At 36.6% G+C, this 23,717-nt stretch overlaps 1 protein-coding gene across 2 annotated transcripts in view; it reads right to left on the reverse strand.

Moving 5' to 3' along the window:
• The window catches only part of Gabra3 (gamma-aminobutyric acid type A receptor subunit alpha3), a 219,839-nt gene that overhangs the window by 41,953 nt on the left and 154,169 nt on the right, over positions 1–23,717 (reverse strand). For both annotated transcript variants that reach the window (XM_041640993.1, XM_041640991.1), the window contains exon 6: positions 4,385–4,467. In XM_041640993.1, coding sequence (XP_041496927.1) covers positions 4,385–4,467 — 83 coding nt within the window. The remainder of the gene's footprint in view (positions 1–4,384; positions 4,468–23,717) is intronic.

The following is a 23,717-nucleotide window of genomic DNA, read 5'->3' on the forward strand; positions in this document are numbered from 1 at the left end:
GAACATAATTGACATAATATTATTGTTTTTTGATATGGGTATACCCCACATGTCTAATCCACCCTGACGGACCTTAAGATATTTTTTTTTGTGTGAGCCTATTACAACTAGTTCTGCTATAGCTGTCACTTACCTGAATACTAATAAACATAAATATTTATATACTGTTGGCAAAAAATGCAAATGTTTCATATGTATATGTTCAGTACTATGAGGTGTGACCAAACAATTTCCCCTAAACTTTCTAGAAGTCTATATTCAGGAAAGTACAGAGTTGCTCTAAAACCTCACCCATATGTGGTGAATGTGCAGTGGTGCACTCTGAATTTAAATTTTTGTTTCTTTGATAATGTAGTCATCAACTACTCAGTAAGTCCAAATGTGAGAGAGAAACAGAGAAATCCTAAAGTTTTTGCTTCCTAGAGACTTGTTGGGAGTCTTACGTATTTGAATATTTTGTCATAGCACAAATTGTACATAACACAAATAATTTTTTCATCCTATGAAAAGATTTCTTAGTGTCTTTTTGTTTTACTTTTGTTTTTTAATTTTTGTTTGTTTGTTTTTTGTCTACACAGAATCTTAGTTTATAACCCAGGCATCCTGGAACTCACTATGTATCACAGACTGGCCTCAAACTCACATTAGACCTTCTGCCTCGGATTTCTAAGTGCTACACTTATAAGCTTGTACAACCACACTCTGCCATTCCCACCCTGTCTTATTGTTCTCTTAATGATATTTTGATAAATAGAAATTCTTACTGTTTAAGATATATCAGGTATCTTCTCAGTTTCAGTCTATGCCTTTGTTCAATTGACCTCTACATTCTTCAATTTATGAAGATATTCTCTTACATTTTCATCTAAAAGTTCTGGTTTTAAAACGTGTTTTTAGTTGAAATAGAATTACATTACTTTCCTCCTCCAGCCCCGTCCATATACTCTTTCTTGAGGCCCTCTCAAACACTCAAATACCCCCTTTCAAACTCCTTGTATGGCCCTCCTCAAGTTGATAGCCTCTTTTTCTTTACTTAGACTTCCAATCCATCTGGAATTTACTTTTACATATATTTGATATAAAATTATATCCAAGACTTCTCTCAATTTCTTGTTAATTCTATGCTATTAGTCTATTTTTGAAAGAGTAATATCTTGTCTAAATTACTGTAGCTTCAAGTAGATTTGATTTCATTGTGAGTTCTGTGGATTTATTCTTATTCACAATCTTAAGATTTTCTTAAGAATTCTTAGCATCTTAATGTTTCCATGCAAACTTTAAAATCAGCATTGTTTTCTTCATATTTATCTGTGTGCATCTTGAGATTTTGGATTAATAATTTTTATCAGTTTTAAAAGTTTCTTTTCCTTCTGCAAAATACACATGTATGAAATTCTTATAGGACATTTTTAGTTGCACATAATGATTTTTTCACCATGCTTAACATGTTTCTTACTTTTTTCTGTATTTTTTCTTTCAGTTCTGTATGTGTGTTTATGTGGATGTGCATATGAGTGATATGGAGTTCAGAAGCTGACACTGTATCTCTCCATTAGATCATGGGCTTGTCACTTTAAGATGCTTGGGACCTTAAGAGATTAGATGCTCAGCCTAGAGCAATCTAGCCATTCACATCCTGCTCTAGTTTCCAGTACTACAGAAGTAACAGACAAACAATGTTCTTTCTTATCTCTGCTGCTCTTGTCTCAGGAAACAACTTTGACACTTTCCCAAAGCTGTCTTTGATTTATGGCGGGGCTACCTAATTACTTCCTGACTGTTTTATTTTTCTCTGCCTCTTCTGCCTGTAGGCCCTTCACACGCCTGCCATTCTGTCCATGGTGTCTTTCTCTCTTACTCTATCAACTTTAAGCTATCTCTTATTTGCTTTTTATTTTAAGCATAATGGAGTTCCTTTCCAAGTTTTCAAGGGGTTTCTCTTTCCTTTCTGGGCCCTGTCGTGTTGCCTATGCTGTATACTCTTTTCATTCTAATTGCTCTCTATCTCAAATCTTGATCATGTCTCTCTCACTAGTGAGTTGCTCTCTCTTAATAAAGAGCATTTCTGAAGGGTAATTTCAAGTCAGCTCCTTTCTCAAACCTGCTGCTCTGATTCCTAACACTACTTGTCTCATTTGACAGCAAGTTCATTAATATGACTGTCTCTTAGTTACTCTTGAGTTTTCCCTCTGCTCCATAACTAATTCATCAGGGGATCTTGCTGTAGGTATTTTCATAGCATAGCAACTCCTCATCACCTTTTACTATCACAGGGAAGCTGAAGTATCTTTACTTTAATAACCTTCATCATCATATCTCACCTTAAATACTGAAATATAAACTTCAATGGATTACCTAATTATATTTTCTGTATTAACATGTTTTAAAATACCTAATACATTCTTCTTTCAAACTAAGTCAAACAATACCAATCTTTAATTCAAAATATTCCACTCATTCTGTTTACCCACAGAATATAATCTAAGGGTCTTCAATGTTCTAGAAAGTTCTGGAGGCTCTACATTAATTTACAGTCTCATCTATACCTACTATTTTCATTCTTATGCCCACTGGGAAGCCACATGGCTGCTCTGATATTTATTGGAAAAGCCAAATACTTTTCTTCCTTCAAATATTTTTCCTGAGATGCATCTATATTACCTAGAACAATATTTCCTCAGATCTCTGCATCATCTGCCCCATTTCATCATAAAAATGTCTGATCTTACAAGACTTTTAGAATATTTTAATTTATACATAATATGAATAAGGATAATGAGTTGTTCCTGCCTGGATGATATATTTGATTGTCAATTAAACTGAAAACAGACTGGTCAGGATTGCCTTATTTAACAAAATGTACAGGTAAGGAGATAGGTACCTAACAGCTATCACAATGCAGTTGGGCAGGAGGAATACTGATGTGGGATTCCCCTCTGTATGCTGTGAATACCACTGATTAATAAAGAAACTGTCTTGGCCTCTTGATAGGGCAGAACTTAGGTAGGTGAGGAAAACTAAGCTGAATTCTGGAAGAAAGAAGGGCAGAGTCAAGGAGAAGCCATGTAGCTCCACTGGAGACAGATGCCAGAACTTTACCTGGTAAGTCACAGCCACGTGGAGATACACAGATGAATAGAAATGGGTTAAATTAATATGTAAGAGTTAGTCAATAAGAAGCTAGAGCTAATGGGCCAAGCAGCGATTTAATTAATACAGTTTCTGTGTGGTTATTTCAGGGCTAAGCAGCTGGGAACTAACTAGCAGCCTCCTAACAACAAAATATTATACTGTTCTATAGCACAGCAGAGAGACTATAGTTTGTGAGCATTCCACCTGTACATTTCAAAGTACCTAATGAAAGATGTTGACTGCTCTTGGCATTAAGAAATGAAAAATACTGGAAATGATGGAAATGTTAGTTACTTTAAGTTAATCATCATATTACATTATATTATATATGTGTTTGAAGTGTCATTCTACATCCTACACATGTGTATAATTACCAAGTGTTCAAAGCTTTTTCCATAGTTCTCCTTACTTTATACCTACTTTCACTTTTATTCAATGTTTATTTTATATTTCACTATCATATTATTCTCAATAATATGAGCTCCATACGTTTAAGGATTTTGTTTTATTAATGAATGCATTCCAAGCTCATAGAATAGAGACTGTTACACAAGGGATGGTCTGTAAATATTTGACAAACTAATAATTGATAAAATATGTCACATATAATTACTTGAGACTTTTCAAATGCAATTTCTATTTCAGTATCATTCAAATGTGATCAACACAGATATTGATATATTACTCTAACTTATTTAGATAACCTTATGTTCAAAACTGCTCTCAAGTATATTCACTTTTGACATCTGCAATTCATTTCAAAATGCACTCTAATGCTTTCTTTGTAAGAGTTACAGCAAATGGGAAAGGCAGTGCTCTAAAACATGAGCAAATTTCTACAGCTGCCCCTACTATTTACCACCTATTGTTGGGGACTGGATAGTAATAAATGGAGGTGCAGGGAGAATAGATATTAAAAATTATGTATTCTTTTGTCCTTAAGAAGCTCATATTCTTTATCATCTCTGTCTTCTAAAAAAGGACAAATGTTGATGCTTCCACCTAATGACAGAAATTATTCTGAAATAATGGAATAAAGTTTTGTTTTTTAAAGAAAAATTTGCTAAAAGTCGAGTCTACTATTCTTGATCAGTTAGTACTACTTGACCCCACTCTCCTGACTCACTCAGTCCACATCAGCAAGGATTAAAGTCTGCTGTAAACTCAGTATTAGGAACTTCCCAGGGAAAAGTAGAATATATTACATTTCATCTGGAAGCAGATTAGATAAACAAAACCAGAAAATACATACAGCTTCCAAACTTCAGTGGGCAGGCATGCACATCCATGGGGAAATCTTCCAAATGCATAGGACATTCAGCATGTATTGTTAACCTAAAAGAAGAGAGAACATAACATGAAATACAGCAAAGATAAATGTTATTAAACATAAACTTTAGTTCCCCTGAACAGCAGTAGAGTACTCCTAAGAAACCCATGGGGTTTTGTTTGCTTATTTTCACTGAGAGTGAAATCAGTATGCTAACAGTGGATTAAGTGATATGGGGAGTTTCTCAAAGCAGCGGTCAATATTTCTTGTTTTTAGTTACAGCTGATGTGAATCCCACCTTACCAACTTTAGAAAAATTATATGTATGTGTGTGTGTGTGTGTGTGTGTGTGTGTGTGTGTGTGTGGCCTAATGGTACTTCTTTAGCTATCCTTTAATAAGCATAGAAACAGCAGGTCCTGACTCATTTACTCCTAATCACGGCCTCATTATTTCTGAAAGAATTCTTCCCAGCAGGCTTGTATATGAGCTAACCAATTTAAAGACTACATCATAGGGTAGAGAGATGTAGAAAGAGTATATTTGTTAAAGCTAACAGACAAAGAAAAAAAATAACCCTTTGCTGTAGAACACACATGTACACACACACATACACACATGCACACACATGTGCGCCACTCCAAAACAAAGATAATGAAAGGAATCAGAAACCTCAAAGGTCAAATCTGGAGAAATTTCAACAGAAACATAAATGGGAAGGATCATGCTTAAATTCCTCAGTGGAAGTACTGATTGGGTATGATTTGTCTCATATATATATATATATTTCCATTAGTCTGTTAAAACAACTCATTTCAAGGTTTCCTTATGAATTCTTGTCAATCTTTTAAGGCTGAGCTGCCATTGGCCCCAGCAGTATTCTCGTTATATATACATATATGGAAATAATGCCCACACAGTAAACATTTAGAGTTGCTTGGCACCTTGCATCAATAGATTATTTTTATCTAGTCTTTATACCTCCTGTGTATATGGGAGACAGTTTCTGTCATGCTCAGGATATTTTAATAAGCGGAGAAGCTGCTCATCAACTAGAATTTTGTTCATTCTCCCAATACCTTCCTTCTTCACAGAGGCATTTTTGATCATGGTTTTATAGCATCCAGATTTTCCTTGGGACAGTAATTCCTGTTTAATAGACTATCAACATGTCACATGGAGGAACTTGTCTTGTTTCTTGTCAAGGCAATAGAGAGAGGCATGTAAGAAATCCAATATATAGTCTTCATTACTGTTTGTAACCACAGTGCTACTGTAACAGTGTCAGTCAGCAAAATCTCAGCAGGTGCTAATTGACAGGACACTGTTGCCCAATACTGCTCCAGTTTGGTTGTAATGAGTGAGGTACCAGGAAGCATTCGTATTTACAATCAAATTATAGATATCCATACATCTAGGAAGGCATGGGAAGTTCAATGTGTAATTATTATCATTAAATGGATCATTGCTAATAACTTGAGCTATTCACAGCATTTTACAATTTCTAAAACACATTCACAATGAGGAATTGCATTCAAGTCTGCTCCTAACACTTTTGTAATAGGGATCCTGGTTGTTTGGAACAAAAGAGCATGTTCACTCTATTTGACCCCTGTGGCAGCCCTGTAAGAAATACGCTGGGAACATCATTATCGTCTCTGTTTTGGAGAGACAAATAGAAAGATTTTGTGTGATTTGATCAGAAACACAACACAGAAGACTGGAGCAAGTCTAAAGGTCTTGCTACATTAGCTACCTTCTGTCTATTAGAGGGTAAATGGCTCCTCAGCTCCTGGGGAATGTATTAGTCAAGTGAAAGAGGCTTTAATTACTCGTTGTTACCTTTCAATAAACATTTTCTACGTATAAAGCAGTTGCAGGAAAACATGAAGAAAATATGAAAGAATAAGACAAGCATAGGACATAATTATTGCCCTCACAGGGATTAACAGCATATGAGCAGAAAAATAATACCTATTTGACCAACCCATTAATACAGAGCAGTAGTTGTGAACATTTGTCTGGTACAGAAATACTCTTTTCTTTTGCAGAAAAATCTCGAAGAGGCTATAATAGTATTAGTCTAACAACACACACACACACACACACACACACAGAGACAGAGAGAGAGAGAGAGAGAGAGAGAGAGAGAGAGAGAGAGAGAGAGAGAGAGAGAGAGAGAGAGAGAGAGAGAGAGAGAGAGAAGAGTAGCTTAAGCTAACACAGGCTTTTCTTCTTTGGTTAGGTGGGATGAGCAAGTAATGAATAGAAAGAAAGATAAGAAAGTTATTATAGATCAGTTCTGTCCTAATCAGAAATCACTACCTTTGCATCTTGCCTTTGTAATCTATTTGTTGTGGTCTTATTCTCTACATCCCAAAGGCTGCTGGGTAGACATAAAATAATTTCCGCTTGACATTACTCATAAGAGGCGTATCTTGAAAATAATAATGTAAGTGGAAAGAAGGAACACAATCTTCTTTATTAAATCCTCATGGAAACTTTTCAGTATCCAACATGAGGAGGAGATTGCTCTGAGAAATATATTTCTCTTGTGACTTCTATGAATTGTGAAGTCCCCATTCATGCCTTTAAAAAGTCAGATTGGTGGGATATTACAGGCTGGCTTAAAAATTGAGGTTTACTTTCAAGACACATGAAAAATTTTTTAATTATCTAAGTGTAGCAGGCTTTCTTGGACTGCCATCCCCCAAATCATGACATGGAGACTTATTATTAATTATGGATGATCAGCCTTAGCTTAGGCTTATTTCTACCTAACTTTTCTTTAACTTAAATTAACCCATTTCTATTAATCTATGTGCTGTCCTAAGGCTTGTTTACCTCCTCTGCGTATTGTCCGTCCTGCCTTCCTGCTCCCTCTATGATCTTGCTGCCTGGCTCCTGACTAGCTAGCTGGCTCCCCTTTTCTCTCTGCCCACCAGCCTGCCTATCCCTCCTCTGCCTAGCTATTGCCCATTCAGCTTTAATTAGACCAATTGAGTGTCTTAGGCAGGCAAGGTAAAACAGCAACACATCTTTACATAATTAAACAAATGCATCATAAACAAATGTAACACATCTTTACATAATTAAATAATTATTCGGCAACACAAACAAATGTAACACATTTTACGTAGTCAAACAAATAGTCTATTACACAACATTCAAGGGATCAATTAGAACTGCAAGGATCCTTGTCATCATCAGCCTCCAACCTTTTTTTTTTTTTTTTTGCTTACATGGCACATTGAAAATAACAGTCATGTAGGTATTTGCTAAAGGGCACACACCTAGATGTTCTTACTGTCTAGGAGGAATTTTTTTAAAATGTATACATCCAGTCTCAGAACAATCCATAAAGTTCTCTGAAAGGAGCAGAGAAAATGAAAGAATTATTTTTTCAAGGTCATCATAGAAGACCTTATGAGAACAGGATCAATCAGGATGAAGCTGAAATGGTAAGTAAGATGAAGTAAAGGATGACATTCCGAGGAATAATACCAATGCTAAGACACAAACCACTACTCTTGGATCTCTGTTAAACATTATGGTATTTTTGCTGCATATTTTTCAGTTTTCATGTAAATTTCTTCCTTAAATATTTTATGTTTTTGAAAAGAATTTCATACATGAGTACTGTATTTACCTAATTTCTACCCCTACTTCTAGCCCCTCTAATCCCTCCTGTGTCTCTCCAACTCCCTCTAAAATTCATGATCTCTTCTTTACTTTTTATTATACACACATTTTACTTTAGTTATTATTATTATTATACACACATACATATAAGCATGGTCTTCTCTAGGGATGAGTCCCCTAATAGATTGTCTAGTCCTAAGAGGTCAGCCCTAAACACATATACAAATAAGCAACACTGAATAATTCAGCAGGTTATATCATCTACAGATTTTAATGTAATCTTCAAAAAGAAAGATCAGAAACTCTTCAAAGTACAATACCAATATCATAGAATTTCAGTCACAATGTAGGGTTTTGGCTGCTTTGATTTCTATGTAAATACCAGTAGTAAAGAAGAGCTAACCCAGAAGAGCCTTTCCTTTACTAGAGGCAGATACAGATAAAAATCCAAAGCGTTTTAAGGTCAAGTCCCTCCATTATTAAAATGCCTTCATTTTACTTGCATTGTGGCAGTCTGATTTCTTTGTTACCCAATCCTTTGCTTTAAGCAGAATCAAACTCTATGTCCACTCAGAGTCTATAATGATCCTAGCTTATGTTCCCCTCTTGCTTATTTTCTTTTTTTTTAAGAATGCCCATAGCATTTTTATTCATAATAACCAAATGCATTTAGTCGAAATGATTAAGCAATAAGTGACTGGTTAAGCTGTGATACACACATACAACAAAGCACTAATAACAAACATGACTGGCTGACTGATGCACAGAACAGATACAACAATCTCAGAGTCACAAGAGGGAAAACTATGTGATCACTGATGCAAAGTTCTAGAAAATCAGAATTATACCTAGATGCCAGTAATCAAGACATCAGTTCGTGGGCAACTGACAGAGACCATCTGCAAAGGGCATGATGAAACACTGAGTGTGATGGTGGTTGCATGAAGATATAAATACTTGTTAAAATGTATCCAACTACATATTTTACATATGCACACTTACTTTGTTAATTCTCTCTCAATAGAGTCCTCATAATTCTTTTTTTTTTTTTTTTTTTTTTTTGGTTTTTCGAGACAGGGTTTCTCTGTGGTTTTGGAGCCTGTCCTGAAACTAGCTCTTGTAGACCAGTCAAAAACACCAACGATAACCTTTGCTGGAGAGGTTGTGGAGGAAGGGGTACCCTCATCCATTGCTGGTGGGAATGCAATCTTGTGCAACCACTATGGAAGTCAGTGTTTCGGTTTCTTAGGAAATTCGGGATCAACCTACCCCTGGACCCAGCAATACCACTCTTGGGAATATACCCAAGAAATGCCCTATCATATGACAAAACCCTCTTGCTTATTTTCTTGGGTCACTGGGCTCTGGCTCTTTCTAGACTCTCTGATACCTGGGAAGTTGAATCTGTGTGCTGTCTAACCAGAGTGTTCCTCTTTCCAATATCTAGATGACAGATTTTATTTTTTTCTTTTGCCATCTTGACTTTATTTGGTATAGGCTACATTTTAACCTAGATTTTAGCCATTCAACTAAGAAAACAGTCCAACTGTTTCCTGTTAAAACCAACCTGATATAGAGTTTGTTTGTCAGTACTCAGAAATCTTCCTTTGAATTTCCTTTAACCTAGGCTGATTACTAGTTTCTAAAGAAGGCCTGCACTAAATGAACTCTGCTCAGTTTCCTATTCTTCACCCCATAGACAATGAACTTTACTATACTTTCTTTTCTCTTATCACCTAAGATACACTATACCATTGATGCTATTTTTCTATATATTTTCTATTTATTTTTTTACTAAAGGTTAGGAATTCTTATCCTTTTTATGAATGCCAAGAGCCCAGTTCTCTGAATTACTAGACTTTTTCATTTATTAAGGTATATATTTCTATTGAATACTTGGACTTGAGGATTATGGATTAGATAATACAGAGCTTAAATATTTCTGACATTCTAGAAAACTGTGATTTATTTGTGGCATAATAATTTTTCTCCCCAAAATTTTTATTTTTACTTTCTTCTTTCTATACATAATATATCCTGATTACAGTTTCCGTGCCCTCTACTCATCCCACTTCCTCCCCAGATTCCCTTCCATTTGAATCTATACCCTTTCTGTCTCTCATTAGAAAATAAACAGGTTTCCATTGAATAATAATAAAATATAATTGTGGTAGTTTGAAAGAAAACGGCTCCCATAAAGGTGGCACTATTAGAAGGCGTGGCTTTGCTGGAATAAATGTGGCCTTGTTGGAGGAAGTATGTCACTGTGGAGGTAGGATTTGAGATCTCCTATGCTCAAGCTACATCCAGTGTAAAATACAGTTCACTTCCTATTGCCTGTGGATCAAGATGTAAAACCCTAACCTCTTTCTCCAGCACCATGTCTGCTTGCACACCACCATGCCCCACCATGATAATGGACTAAACCTAGGAAACTGTAAGCTATCCTCAATTAAATGTTTTCTTTTATGAGTTGCCATGGTGTCTCTTTACAGCAGTAGAAACCCTAACACAAAATATAATAATAAAATATGAGAAAACAACACATCAGAATTGGACAAAAAAAAAACAAATAGAAGAAAAAGAGCACAAAAGAAGGTGCAAGAAATGGAAACCCACTTGTTTACATATTCATAAATCCCATAAAAACACTAAACTGAGTTAGGTGATGGTGATGCTTGCCTTTAATCCTAGCACTTGGGAGGCAGAAGCAGGTAGATCTCTGAGTTTGAGGCCAGCTTTATCTATACAGTGAGTTCCAGGACAGCCAAGGCTATTACACAAAGAACCTGTTGTAGAATATTTTTCTGAGGTAGGTTACTTTATTTTATGCTCTGGAACATTTGCTTAATGGATGAAAAGAAGTGTTTGATTAAATAAAATTCGCCTGAGGCTGAGTCAGCAACTAGCTGACTGGAACATTGTAGGGAGGAGACAGGTGGAGAAGGGCTTTTGAGGAGGGTTGAAGAGAAGCACAAGAACTTCTGAGGAGACAGGAGTATGTGAGCTAGGTGAGCTCCTTGCTATCCAGCCTCTCTGGGGAGCAGAATTCTACCTCAACCTTTGAATCTTGAGTTCTTTAGAGAGACAGATTTAGATAAGTTTTTTCGATAGCTTTAAAAGAGTCAGTGACTGAGGGAACAGATTTTCTGCAGGCTCATGAGGCCTAACTGTTACTGGTAGCAGCAGAGTTGCAGTTGCTGACTAGGATAGTCACTACTCAACAGGCAGCAACAATTAAAAAAGAAACCAACAGAAACCCTGTCCCAAAACAACAAAAAACCAACCAAACAAAACCCACTAAACTTTCACTCTTTCTGCCTAAATCTGCAGAGCTCCCAGAGCCGTGAAAGGAGGGATTTGATGAAAACATTCCATTTAGGGATGAGTGTGCCAAAGTCTCTCATTCTCTGCATAATATCTGGCTGTGGGTCTCTGTATTTGTTCCTATCTGCTTCAAGAGGAAGCTTCTTTGATGATTGCTGAATAAGGCACGTGTCTATGAGTATAGCAGAATGTCGTTAGGAGCGGTTTTTTTCTCCTTTTATATTTTTCATTTTATCAAAGTAGAAATTATATCTATTTAGAACAGCAGTATTTGGTTTCACTCTAGATCCTTGGATGATTTAGTCTCAGGTTCTTCTTCACGTAAGTGGTGGGTTGTGGGTTCAATCTTATAGAGTGGACCTTAAACCAGATATTAGTACAAGCTTAAACCAGATATTAGTTGGTTACTCTTATAAGCTTTGTGTTACCATTACACTAGCATACCTTGCAGACAGGACATCACTGTCAATAAAAATGCTGGTGGCTTTATTGGTGTTCATGTGTTTTCTTTTGGTAATGTGAAGATAACTTCCTGTACCAAATATGCTAATACACAGAGATGAAGGCTCTGTGTAGGCACCAGCTGGACTTCTCCAAGTTCAATCAGTCCTGTATGTATTGTCTTAATCAAAGGACATTGCTGTAAGTTTTGGGGGAACAGCCCGGTTTTTTTTTAGGGTATCCCATGGGACCCCTCTTGCCAACATCTCAATCAGATGCAATTCAACCCCAGTACTAGCTCAATCAGATGCAATTCAACCCCAGTACTAGAAGCTTCATTTGGAGACAAGAGATGTCCAACTGGGGTTCTGACTCCTCCATTATTTGTCAATTTCATTTAGATTGCCTTCATATATATATATATATATATATATATATATATATATGTATTTTAGAAAGTTTTGACTGTATTAGGTTTCAAAACTACCCCTCAAATGGCCCTTAAGTTTAGCTGTCTCTCCCTATATTCCTTCTCTCATCCCTCTCTCCTCTCCCCCTTCCCACTTGATCCTCCCATTCAAAGACCCCCACCTCTTTCCTAGGGAGATCTATCTGTAACCCCCATTGCTAATTCTATGCCTAACCTCTATGGTTCTATGGACGGCAGCTTGCTTTTCATTGACTTAAAAGCTAATATCCAGCTATAAGTGAATACATATCATACTTGTCTTTTGGGGTCTAGGTTACCTCACTCAGGATATTTTCTCCTGTGAATGTCATTCATTTTAATGGGGTATACTCCATTGTATAAATGTGCCAATTTTTCATTATCCATTCAGGCGTTGATGGACATCTAGGTTGGTTCAAATTTTTGACTATTGTGACTAGAGCAGCAATGAACATAGTTGAGCAAGTATCTCAGTTAGAAAATGAAGCAGCTTTTGGGTATGTGCCCCCAAGAGTGGTATTGCTTAATTTTAAGGTAGATTGATTCCCATCTTCCTGAGGAACCACTACACTCATTTCCATAGCATACAAGTTTTCAGTTCCACCAGCAATAAAGGAGTGTTCCTTTTACTTCACATCCTGTTGTAGAGAGAGGCTGCTTGTTTGTTCCTGGCTGCTCAGCCCTGAAATAATCACACAGAAACCATACTATTTGCAATACTGTTTGGCCAATAGCTTAAGCATATTTCTGACTAACTCATATCTTAAATTAGCCCATCTACATTAATCTGTGTATTGCCACGAGGCTGTGGCTTATTGAGTAAAGTTCTAGCATCTGTCTCTGGCAGGGCTACATGGCTTCTCACTGACTCCACCTTCTTTCTCTCAGCATTCAGTTTAGTTTTCTCTGCCTAGCGAACTTTCTTTAATCATTAACCAAGAAAAGCAACACATAGACAGAAGGACCTCCCACACCATTTCTTCTTTTCTGTCTAAATGAAAAGGAAGGTTTTAATTTTAACATACTAAAATTACAAATACAAAACAGGCATCAAGCAAGAATTACAGTTTTACAATATTTACATCTATTTTATCTTTTATCATAACTAAGAAAAACTATAGCTATCTATTCTTCAACACCATCAAAGACCCAAGAAGTATATAATATTACCTAAGTAAACAGGAAGTGCATTGTAAGCAACTTGAAAAACTCTAGAATTGGTAGGGACATCTTGCTACCTGGACAGTCACCCAAAGTTCTTCTGTACCATTGGGGCATCCATCTTCAGCCTACAGGCCCATGGTATTTCACAGACTTTTCCATGGAGCAGGAAATTTTAAAGACAATTTTGTTGCGGGAGGTCCTCCCAATCCTCCAGCCTATAGCCGCTGAGATACCATAAGCTAAAGCTAGCCGCAAGGGCGGCCGGGTGCTGGGGACGCAGCCCCGTCACTCTAATTTCAACAGAGTGGCGCCCAGACGTGATGGACTAAATCCACTTAAAAACCTGAGAAGGCTTAAAAATAAGGGAGAGAGAGTTTAACACAGATTTTTGCTGTTTGTTGGTGGCGTGCTGTAGAGAGATTTCCTGATTCGGCAACAGCAGCAGAAAAAAAGCTTTGTCATTTTAAAGTGCGGTTTCTTGGGATTGTACCGCCAGTGCAAACTCTGGCTTTAAAGCATTTCAACTGCTTTTATGGGACTTGATGTTTGTGTTCCCACTTGGGATCGAAAGGAGAGTCCTCTGAGACCGTGCCAATGGCTCAGCCACAGCTCAGAGGCGCAAGCAGCTCCGCCATGCTAGTGGTGCAATGTGCAAGGATCAGAGGCATTAGCAGCTCCGCCATGTTGGACTGGGTGGGGCCAGCAGGCAGTACCTGTTTTTGACCTAGGAATGTCACAGCTTAGATTCTTAAGCGCCTAGTGATTTAAAGGTGCAAATCAAAAGTGCTCCTGGATAGTAAAAAATTGCAGATTCACAATAGGACAGATTCAGACCACTAAATGAGTCACACTGTTGGATGAATGTATGTAGGCTTGGGAGAGAGAAGAAAAAGAATATAGAGAATAAAGTTAATGGTTTTAAAAAAAGGTAAAGTCTTTAAAGAGACAGAGTACAGATAGTTAAGAGATTAAGAGAAATATCCTGCCACATTACTAAAGCTGTTTATCAGCTGTATAAGTTCTTTGGTGGAGTTTTGGGGGTCGCTTATGTACACTATCATATCATCTGCAAATAACGAAAGTTTAACTTCTTCCTTTCCAATTCGAATCCCCTTGATCCCATTATGTTGTCTTATTGCTATTGCTAGAACTTCAAGCACTATATTGAAGAGGTATGGCGAGAGTGGACAGCCTTGTCGTGTTCCTGAGTTAAGTGGGATGGCTTTGAGTTTCTCTCCGTTTAATTTGATGTTAGCTGTCGGCTTGCTGTATATAGCTTTTATTATATTTAGGTATGACCCTTGTATCCCCAATCTCTCCAAGACTTTTAACATAAATGGATGTTGAATTTTGTCAAATGCTTTTTCAGCATCTAATGAAATGATCATATGGTTTTTTTTCTTTCAGTTTATTTATATGCTGGATTACATTGATAGATTTTCGTATGTTGAACCAGCCCTGCATCTGAGGAATGAAGCCTACTTGATCATAATGGATAATTTTTCGGATGTGTTCTTGGATTCGGTTTGCCAGTATTTTGTTGAGGATTTTTGCGTCGATATTCATGAGTGAGATTGGCCTGTAGTTCTCTTTCCTGGTTGAGTCTTTGAGTGGTTTTGGTATCAGAGTAATTGTGGCTTCATAAAAGGAATTTGGTAATGACCCTTCTGTTTCTATATTGTGGAATACATTAAGGAGTATAGGTATTAGGTCTTCTTGGAAGTTCTGGTAGAATTCTGCATTGAAACCATCTGGTCCTGGGCTTTTTTTGGTAGGGAGGTTTTTGATAACAGCTTCTAATTCTTCGCGACTTACAGGTCTGTTTAGATTGTTCACCTGGTCCTGGTTTAGTTTTGGTAGATGGTATTTGTCTAAAAAAAGCGTCCATTTCTTTTGCATTTTCCAGTTTTGTGGCATACAGGCTTTTGTAGTAAGATCTAATGACTCTCTGAATTTCCTCTGTGTCTGTAAAGTAAACATAAGCCACGTAAAAATGGAAAATTCACAGAGAGTCTGGATTATGTACATTGTGTTTTCTTTAAAATTTTTGACTGTGAAGGAGCTAAGTACAGAGAGACATTTCATTACATGGTCTGACAAGCTAAACCAGAATGGATATAAGGGTATTACGATTTCAAAATTTGGGTTTAAGGATATGATGCTTTGGATCAGGTCTTCTTTTGTTTTTACAGAGGACCAGACCCTGTGGATTTCTTCTATCCCAGTTTGGTATAATAGACCACGCCCTCCTGAAAGGTTGATGTGAACACCCTCAAAAAATTACTTCACTCAACTGCCAACTGAGATGACCCTGGCACACAGGTTATACCATGAAAGACCTAATTAACGATGCCCCCATTCAGCAGGAAGCAGTTTGGAAAGAAAAAACTGTGCCCATGTTCCCAAAAATTGTTTATAAATGTTCTTTTACATTTAAAGGGGGATATGATATAGATATGAATAATTTGTATTAGTATAGATTTTGCTTTATTGACAGAGATTTAAGGTCAATTTTGTTATGTGTATATGCATATTTCTGCTATTGATTAAGATATTGTGATTGTGTAGTTCATTAAAAAATGTAATGTATAATTAAGAAATAGGTTAATGGAAAATCATCAGTAATGGTCAAGCATGTAGTCATATTAGTTAGATTTTCTAGATATATAGAGATACATTTCAGTTAGATAGACATTCTTCATATCTTTCAAAGACTGTAGAATATGGCATTTAATGTTTTAATAACTTAGGACTTTTCATGACAATGAGACACTCTGCTCCTGGCAGCACCAATCTACTTCAAGAAGAAGATGGGCATCAAAGAGGATCCTTATGGAATTTGATAGCCATTTGGGCAAGAAACTGTTCTTGCCTGGACTGTTGCATAAACTGGACACAGAGAACCCGCAGAGAGAGGACTACTGAACTTGCCTAAAGGTGAGATGATCTTTCAGGTTCCTGATTCATGAAGGAGTCTGTGAGACATTCTGCAGGACACAGCAGATAGTGACTGAACTGACTTTGAAATTTCCTGCTTCATGGAAATGTCTCTGGATACTATGGGCCTGTAGGCCGAAGATGGATGCCCCAAAGGTACAGAGAAACTTTGGATGACTGTCGAGGCAGCGAGATGTCTCCGTCATTTCTAGAGTTTGAAAGTTGCTTTTTTCTTGTTTGCTTAGGTAATATTGTATCTTTCTGGAGTCTTTGATGGAGTTAAGAATAGTTAGTTATAGTTATAGTTTTCCTTAGTTATGATAAAGATTATTGTAACTTTTACTTGATAACTGTTTTGTTATATGTAATTTTGCTATGTTAAAGTTAAAGCCTTTTTGTTTGTTTAAACAGAAAAAGGGGAAATGATGGAGGAAGGTCATTGGCTAATAAAGGAACTGCCTTGGCCCATTTTATTGGTTAGAAGATAGGTGGGAGGAGTAAACAGAACAGAACGCTGGGAGGAAGAGGAAGTGAGCTCAGACTCAACAGCTCTCCTCTCGGGAACAGATGCCTCAGAGAGACACCACCAGCTCCCAGGCAGACGCATGCCATGAAGCTCCGACTCACGATGGACATAGGCTAGAATCTTCCCGGTAAGCGCACCTAGGGGTGCTACACAGATGATTAGAAATGGACTAAATTAATATGTGAGAATTAGCCTAGAAGAGGCTAGATAGAAATGGGCCAAGCAGTGATTAAATGAATACAGTTTGTGTGTTGTTATTTCAGGCATAAGCTAGCCAGGCAGCCGGGGTGCTGGGAACGCAGCCCTGCCACTCCTATTACTACACCCCGCCGCTCCTATTTCAACACAATTTCACCCCTATTGTCAGTTTGTCAGTAACTTTCTTCTGTATCCTGCAGAATGTCTGGCAGGCAGACTCTTTCTTGAAGCAGGAACCTTGAAGGACACTCTCACCTTTAGGTAAGTTCAGCAGACATCTCTCTATGGGTCTGCATGTCCAGCTCATACAGCAAGCAGTCCAGGCAAGAGCAGTTTCTTGCCCAAATGGTTAACCAATGCATAAGGAGCTGCTTCAGTGCCTATCTTCCTCTTGAAGTAATTGCTGCTGCCAGGAGCAGATGTATCTCACTGTCATGAAAAGTCCTAAGTTCTTAAAACATTTAAATGCCATATTCTGAAGGTCTCTGAAAGATTTGAAGAATACCCATCTAACTGAAATATATCTCTATATATCTAGAAACCTAACTAACATGATTACAAGATTGAATATTATAGATGATTATCTATTAACCTATATATCTTAATTATATATTACATTTTTAAATAAGCTGGACAAACACAATACCTTAATCAAGAGCAAAAATAAACATATAAAAAATTGATCTTAAATTTGTATCAATAAAACAAGATCCATACCAATGTAAATTTCTATAGCATATCCTCCTTTAAATGTAAACAGACATTTATAAACAATATTTGGGAATATGGGCATAGTTCTCTCCAAACTGTTTCCGCTTTTTGTTGGTCAAAGTATTTTTGGGGTGTTCACAGCAACCTTTCAAGGAGTCTTGGTCCATCAAACCACATTAGTCTGGAAGAAATCCATAGGTTATCATCTGCTGCGGAAATAAAGAACCTCTATTCCAAAGTAACATATCTATCCTTAGACTCAAATTTTGAAGTCAATCTACTTTTATGTTGGTTTAACTTAGCAGTCCATACAATGAAATGTCTCTCATTACATAGCTCTTTAACAGTAAAAAAAAAAAATTCAAAGAAAATACAATAATATACAGAAGCTAGACTCTCTGTATATATTTCCATCTTTATGTGGCTTATTATTCTTACTCTATTACTTTTTCTACAAATTTATTCTCTCTTTAAAGATTTGTTTTATCTTTTAAAAAATCATGTACTTTTTATAACTTTCTATACTCCTTTTCTTCTCTCTCCCAAGCCTACATACATATTTTAAACTCACTGTATCTCATTTAGAGGTCTTTTATGTTTGAATCTGTCTTTATCATGTTTCTGTAATTTTTTTCTGATCAGAAGCGCTTCTTAAAATGCTAAGCACTTCTTAAAAAGCTAAGCAGCACTTGACTAGGACCAAGGCTGCTTTGCCTTTTGGCTCCACCCAGTTCAGCATGGTGGAGTTATGTTTATTGCCTCGGCAAGCCATGCACACCTCCCCAGTTCCAAGTATGCAGAGGGGCTATGTTGAGCCATTAAGCAGTTTTTAACACACTACTTACATTTAAATGCTCCTTGGCTAGACCTCCTGAAAGAGTCAGAGCCTGTTGTGCTGGTGAACCAGGAAACCAAAGTTTTTGAAACCATGCAGTTTTATTTTGTACATTTCTTTGTTTTTGATTGTTAGTTTGTTTGCTATCACTGAATCAGGAAAACCTCTCTTAAAGGAGCCATGGCATTAAGCCATGCTTAACTCTGTTCTTTTGTGTCTATAATTCCTTTTTAAGCTTTGTCAGGTTTTATATGGATATAGTCAACCACGTTGGAGTGCCAATTTGTTGTAGGGAGGCAGCTTGTTTGTTCCCTGCTGCTCAGCCCTGAAATAATCACACAGAAATCATACTTTAGGCAATACTGTTTGGTCAATAGCTTAAGCTTATTCTAGTTCATATCTTAAATTAACCCATCTCCATTAATCTGTGTATTGCCATGTGGCTGTGGCTTACTGGGTAAAGTTTCAACATCTGTCACTGGCAGGGATACATGACTTCTCACAGACTCCACCTTCTTTTTCTCAGCATTCAGTTTAGTTTTCCCCACCTAACTAAGTTCTGTCTTGCTATAGGCCAAAGCAGATTCTTTATTCATTAACCAATAAAAGCAACACATAGACATAAGGACCTCCCACACCAACATATTCCAAAGCATGAGCTGTAATTTATTGATTGATCTTAGCCATTCTGGCAGGTATAAAATAAAATCTTAAAGTACTTTTGCTTTGTATTTCCCTGATGAGTTAAGATGTTGAATATTTCTTTAAGTGTTTCTTGGCCATCCAAGTTTTCTCTTTTGAGCATTCTCTGTTTAGGTCTGTACCCCACATTTAAAACTATTTATTTATTTATTTATTTATTTATTTATTTATTTATTTAACATCTAGACCAGTTTTTCCTCCCTCATCTCCACCCAGACCATCCCCCTATTTCCACTATCCCCCACATCCACTCTTCCTCTATTTCTATACAGAAAAGGGCAGGCCTTCCATGGATAGCAACAAAACACAGTGTATCAAATCTCAGTAATAATAACCACCACTCTTTGTATTAAGGCTGGGCAAGGTGACCCCAGTATGAGAAGTATGGTCCCAAAAGCCAGCAAAAGAGTCAGAGACAGTCCCTGTTTCCACTTTTAGAATTCCCACAAGAGGACCATTTTTAAACTGGGTTATTTGTTTTCTGGATATCTAGTTTTTTTCAGTTCTTTATATATTTTAGATATTAGTCCTGTATTGGATGAGTAGTGGGTAAAAATCTTTTCCAATATTGTAGGCTACCACTTTGTCCAAATGATGATGTCCTCTGGCATGCAGATGCTTTTCATTTTCATGAAGTCCCAAATATTAGTTGTTAATCTTAGTGCCTGCATTATTGATATTCTGTTCAGAAAGCTATCTCCTATACAAAGGACTTTAAGGCTATTCCTCACTTTCTTTTCTATCGGGTTCAATGTATCTTCTTTAACATTAAAGGTCTTTTTTTAATCATTTGGAGTTGAGTTTTGTCCTGGGTGATAAGTACAGATTTGTTTGGATTCCTCTACATAACGCTGTTCAGTTTTGTCAGTGCCATTTGTTGAAGATACTGTCTTTTCTTTAGTGTGCAATTCTGGCTTCTTGATAAAAATTCAGTGTCCATAGGTGTGTGCATTATGTCTGGGTCTTCATTTTGATTCCACTGATAAATGGGCTTTTTTTGCCAAATACCATGCTTACATTGCTATAACTATGTAGTATGACTTGAAATTGGGGATGGTCTTACCTACAGCAGTTCTTTTATTATCCAAGATTGTTGAATTGTTTTAGCTCTCCTAGGTTTTTTTGTGTTTCCATATGAAGCTGAAAATTGTCTTTTCAATATCTGTGAAGAATTATGTTTGAATATAGATAGGGGTTGCATTGAATCTGTAGATTGCTTTTGCTTATGGCTGTTTCTATCATATTAGTGCTACAGACAATCCACAAGCATAGGAGATCTTTCCATGTTCTAATATCTTCTTCAATTTCTTCAAATAACATATTATCTTAATCTACTTCCATTATCAATCAGAATCTCTTTCACAGAATCTCAGAGACAGAAAAGCCTTCAAGAAAGCATTTAGTTTAATTCCCTCACTGATTTCATATGTGAGTTAAACAAAAAGGAAGAAACTTATCCAAAATTATCTAACATATTAGATTTCTGTCTCAGTGCTGCATTCAGAGCATTATTGTTAATCATCTATCATTTAAACAGTGAAGATACATTAGGGGCTTGCTATTATGCTGCCCACTTAGAGTTTACATTTGGCTATGGGAAGAAAATGGATAAAATAGTAAGTTAATTATATTGTGTATTAAAAGATATTATACACTAGAAAGAAAAAAATACTTAGATACAAAGTTTGGGACATAAATTAAAATTCCCATAGGGTATTTGGGGAAGAGAAATATTGAGTAGGTGGTATGTGAGTAAGAAATGGAGGAAATAAACAGTGAAAGTGGGAAGAGAGCAAATGCAGCAGCTCTGAGGCAGAACTGTGTTTGCTTCCAGGAATAGCAAGAAGGCTTCTACAGATATATTGGAGAGATTGAGGGGAGAGATTAATAGAATATAAGTTCTGAGAGGAAAGTGTGGGGCATGGGCTGGATCATGTACTGCCTTATAGGACATTTGGTTTTCACCAGGTGAAATATGGATGAATTTTAAGAGGTTCATTGTGAATGTGACTCAATTTCACTAATGGTTTAGGATTATTCTGGTAGCTGTGCAAGAATAAATTAAACTAAGACAAGGGCAAAACCAAGGGGATGAAATCCAACACCCATCATTATATTTAAAACTCTCAAAATCTGGAAATAAAAAGGCAATTTTCTCAAGTGATAAATGGCATGTATAAAAAAAAAAGCTAGCATTACACTTAATAGCAAAAGACTAAATTGCTCAGCCTGAAGCTCAGAAAAACTGTCTGCTCATTTTTGTTCGGTCTTTATTGGAGATTTTAGCAATTCCAAGAAGGAAAGAACTGTGGGTGTGGGGTTTCCAGTGTTGATATTCAACTGCAAATATAGTTAAATACTACTTAATCGTGTACTTTAAGAAAATGAATTGCCTGAATTATAAATTGTGTTTTAAGAATCTACCTAAATATTAAGCAATGTAAACAGCTGGAGATAAAAATTGGAAAATAAAAATCAAAACTGACTTCATTTGAGGTGACAAACACATATATTCTGTGTATGTCATTAAGATGTCACTCTTACCAAAGTGCTCTACAAATTCAAGACAAAAGCAAAAATAGTAAAATGATAAATGCTAGTGAGGAGCTAGAAAAATGGGATTCGGTTTCACTGTTGGAAGAACAGAAGTTGCATAAAGAACATAAATTACATAAGTTACATAAAGAACAACCATTATCATAAACAGTGGAAAGGTTCTTCAAAAATTAAAAATATAACTAATATATGAGTCATTATACCTGTTCTGAACATTCAGCGTTAAAAATGAAAGCAGCACACCAAAGAGGTATCTGCATACACATTTTGGGCAATATCATGACACTAGTCCCAGTATCCAAGTTACATTATCAGTCTAGGTGTCCACAAATGGAGAAAATGGCAAGGAAAACTGCTTTAAACACACAATAGAGTGTTCAAAGACAAAAGAAGAATTAATCCTGTCATTTTCAGGAAAATAGGTAGAACTAGAGATCATCCAGTTGGGAAAAATAAATCAAACACAGAAAGATTAGTAATGCATATTCTTTAATGTGTGGGAATAAATAATTTACAGCAAAGTAGAAGAGGATTAGTGGAGACTGAGGAGAGTCTGAGGGGTTGGGTTGATTAACGAGTATGCATAGGTGTGTTGAAATAACACATTGAGCTGGGCAATGGTGGTGCACACCTTTAATCCCAGCACTCAGAGCAGAGGCAGGCGGATCTCTGTGAGTTCAAGGCCAGCCTGGTCTACAAGAGCTAGTTCCAGGAAAGGCTCCAAAGCTAGAGAAACCTTGTCTCAAAAAAAAATAAAAAACAAAAAAAGAGAAAGAGAAAGAAAGAAAGAAAGAAAGAAAGAAAGAAAGAAAGAAAGAAAGAAAGAAAGAAAGAAAACATTGAATAATACTAACAACTAACATGTACAATTAACAGATGTTTCAAAAGAATTTTAGGGCCAGGCAGTGGTGGGGCATGCCTTTAATCCCAGTACTCAGAAGGCAGAGTCAGGAGAATCTCTGTGAGATTAAGGCCAGCCTGGTCTACAGAGTGAGTGCTAGTGTAGCTAGGACTGTTAGACAGAGAAACTTTGTCTAGAAAAAAAAAGAAAGAATGAAAAGAATTTTATGAAATAAACATAATCTTTATCTCAGGCTGTGAGCAAAAAACACCTGTCGCGCCTATTGTAAGACATAACCAGACCCATTTGGCAAAAGAAAAAACATAAAATGCATCCAAATATGAAAGACAGAAATCACATTATCTCTATTTTCAGACAATAGGCTATTATATACAGAAAATTTTTAAGACTCCACTAATCAACTACTAAAATTAGCAAACCACTTCATTAAATTTGTAGGGTACAAAATAAATGTACAAAAGCAGTATTTTCATGCCTTAGCAATTAACTCTTCATAACTGAAAAAAAAACAAAAATACTTCATTTGCAATTGTTACAATGTAATAAAATGTGTAGGAATCTTCACATCCTCAAGGAGGTGAATGGTATACACACTGTGATAGATATTCTTGGTTGTCAATTAGACAACATCTGGAATTAACAAAACCCCAAAAAAATGTCTGAGCATACTTGTGAGGAACTTTTTGCTTAATTGTATCATCTGAAGTGAGAAGACCCATTTGTAATCCAGACATTTGAGATGGCACACCTTCAGTAAAAATCTTTGGAGGTAGAAAGACCCACCTCTAATCTGAGAGCCATGGCTTCTGCTGGAAGCCTATATAGGAACATTGAAAAATGAAAATTTGTACTTTGCCTGCTTTCTCACACCTCACTAGCAATTCCATCTCTTCATTAGCATTAGAACCTACTTCTTGGGGATTCCAATGTATACTAAGGACCATCTGAGACATCCAGCCTTGTGGGC

Source organism: Microtus oregoni, unplaced genomic scaffold, assembly GCF_018167655.1.
Source record: "Microtus oregoni isolate MIOR12 unplaced genomic scaffold, Mior012 000067F_000, whole genome shotgun sequence".
Lineage (NCBI taxonomy): Eukaryota > Metazoa > Chordata > Mammalia > Rodentia > Cricetidae > Microtus > Microtus oregoni.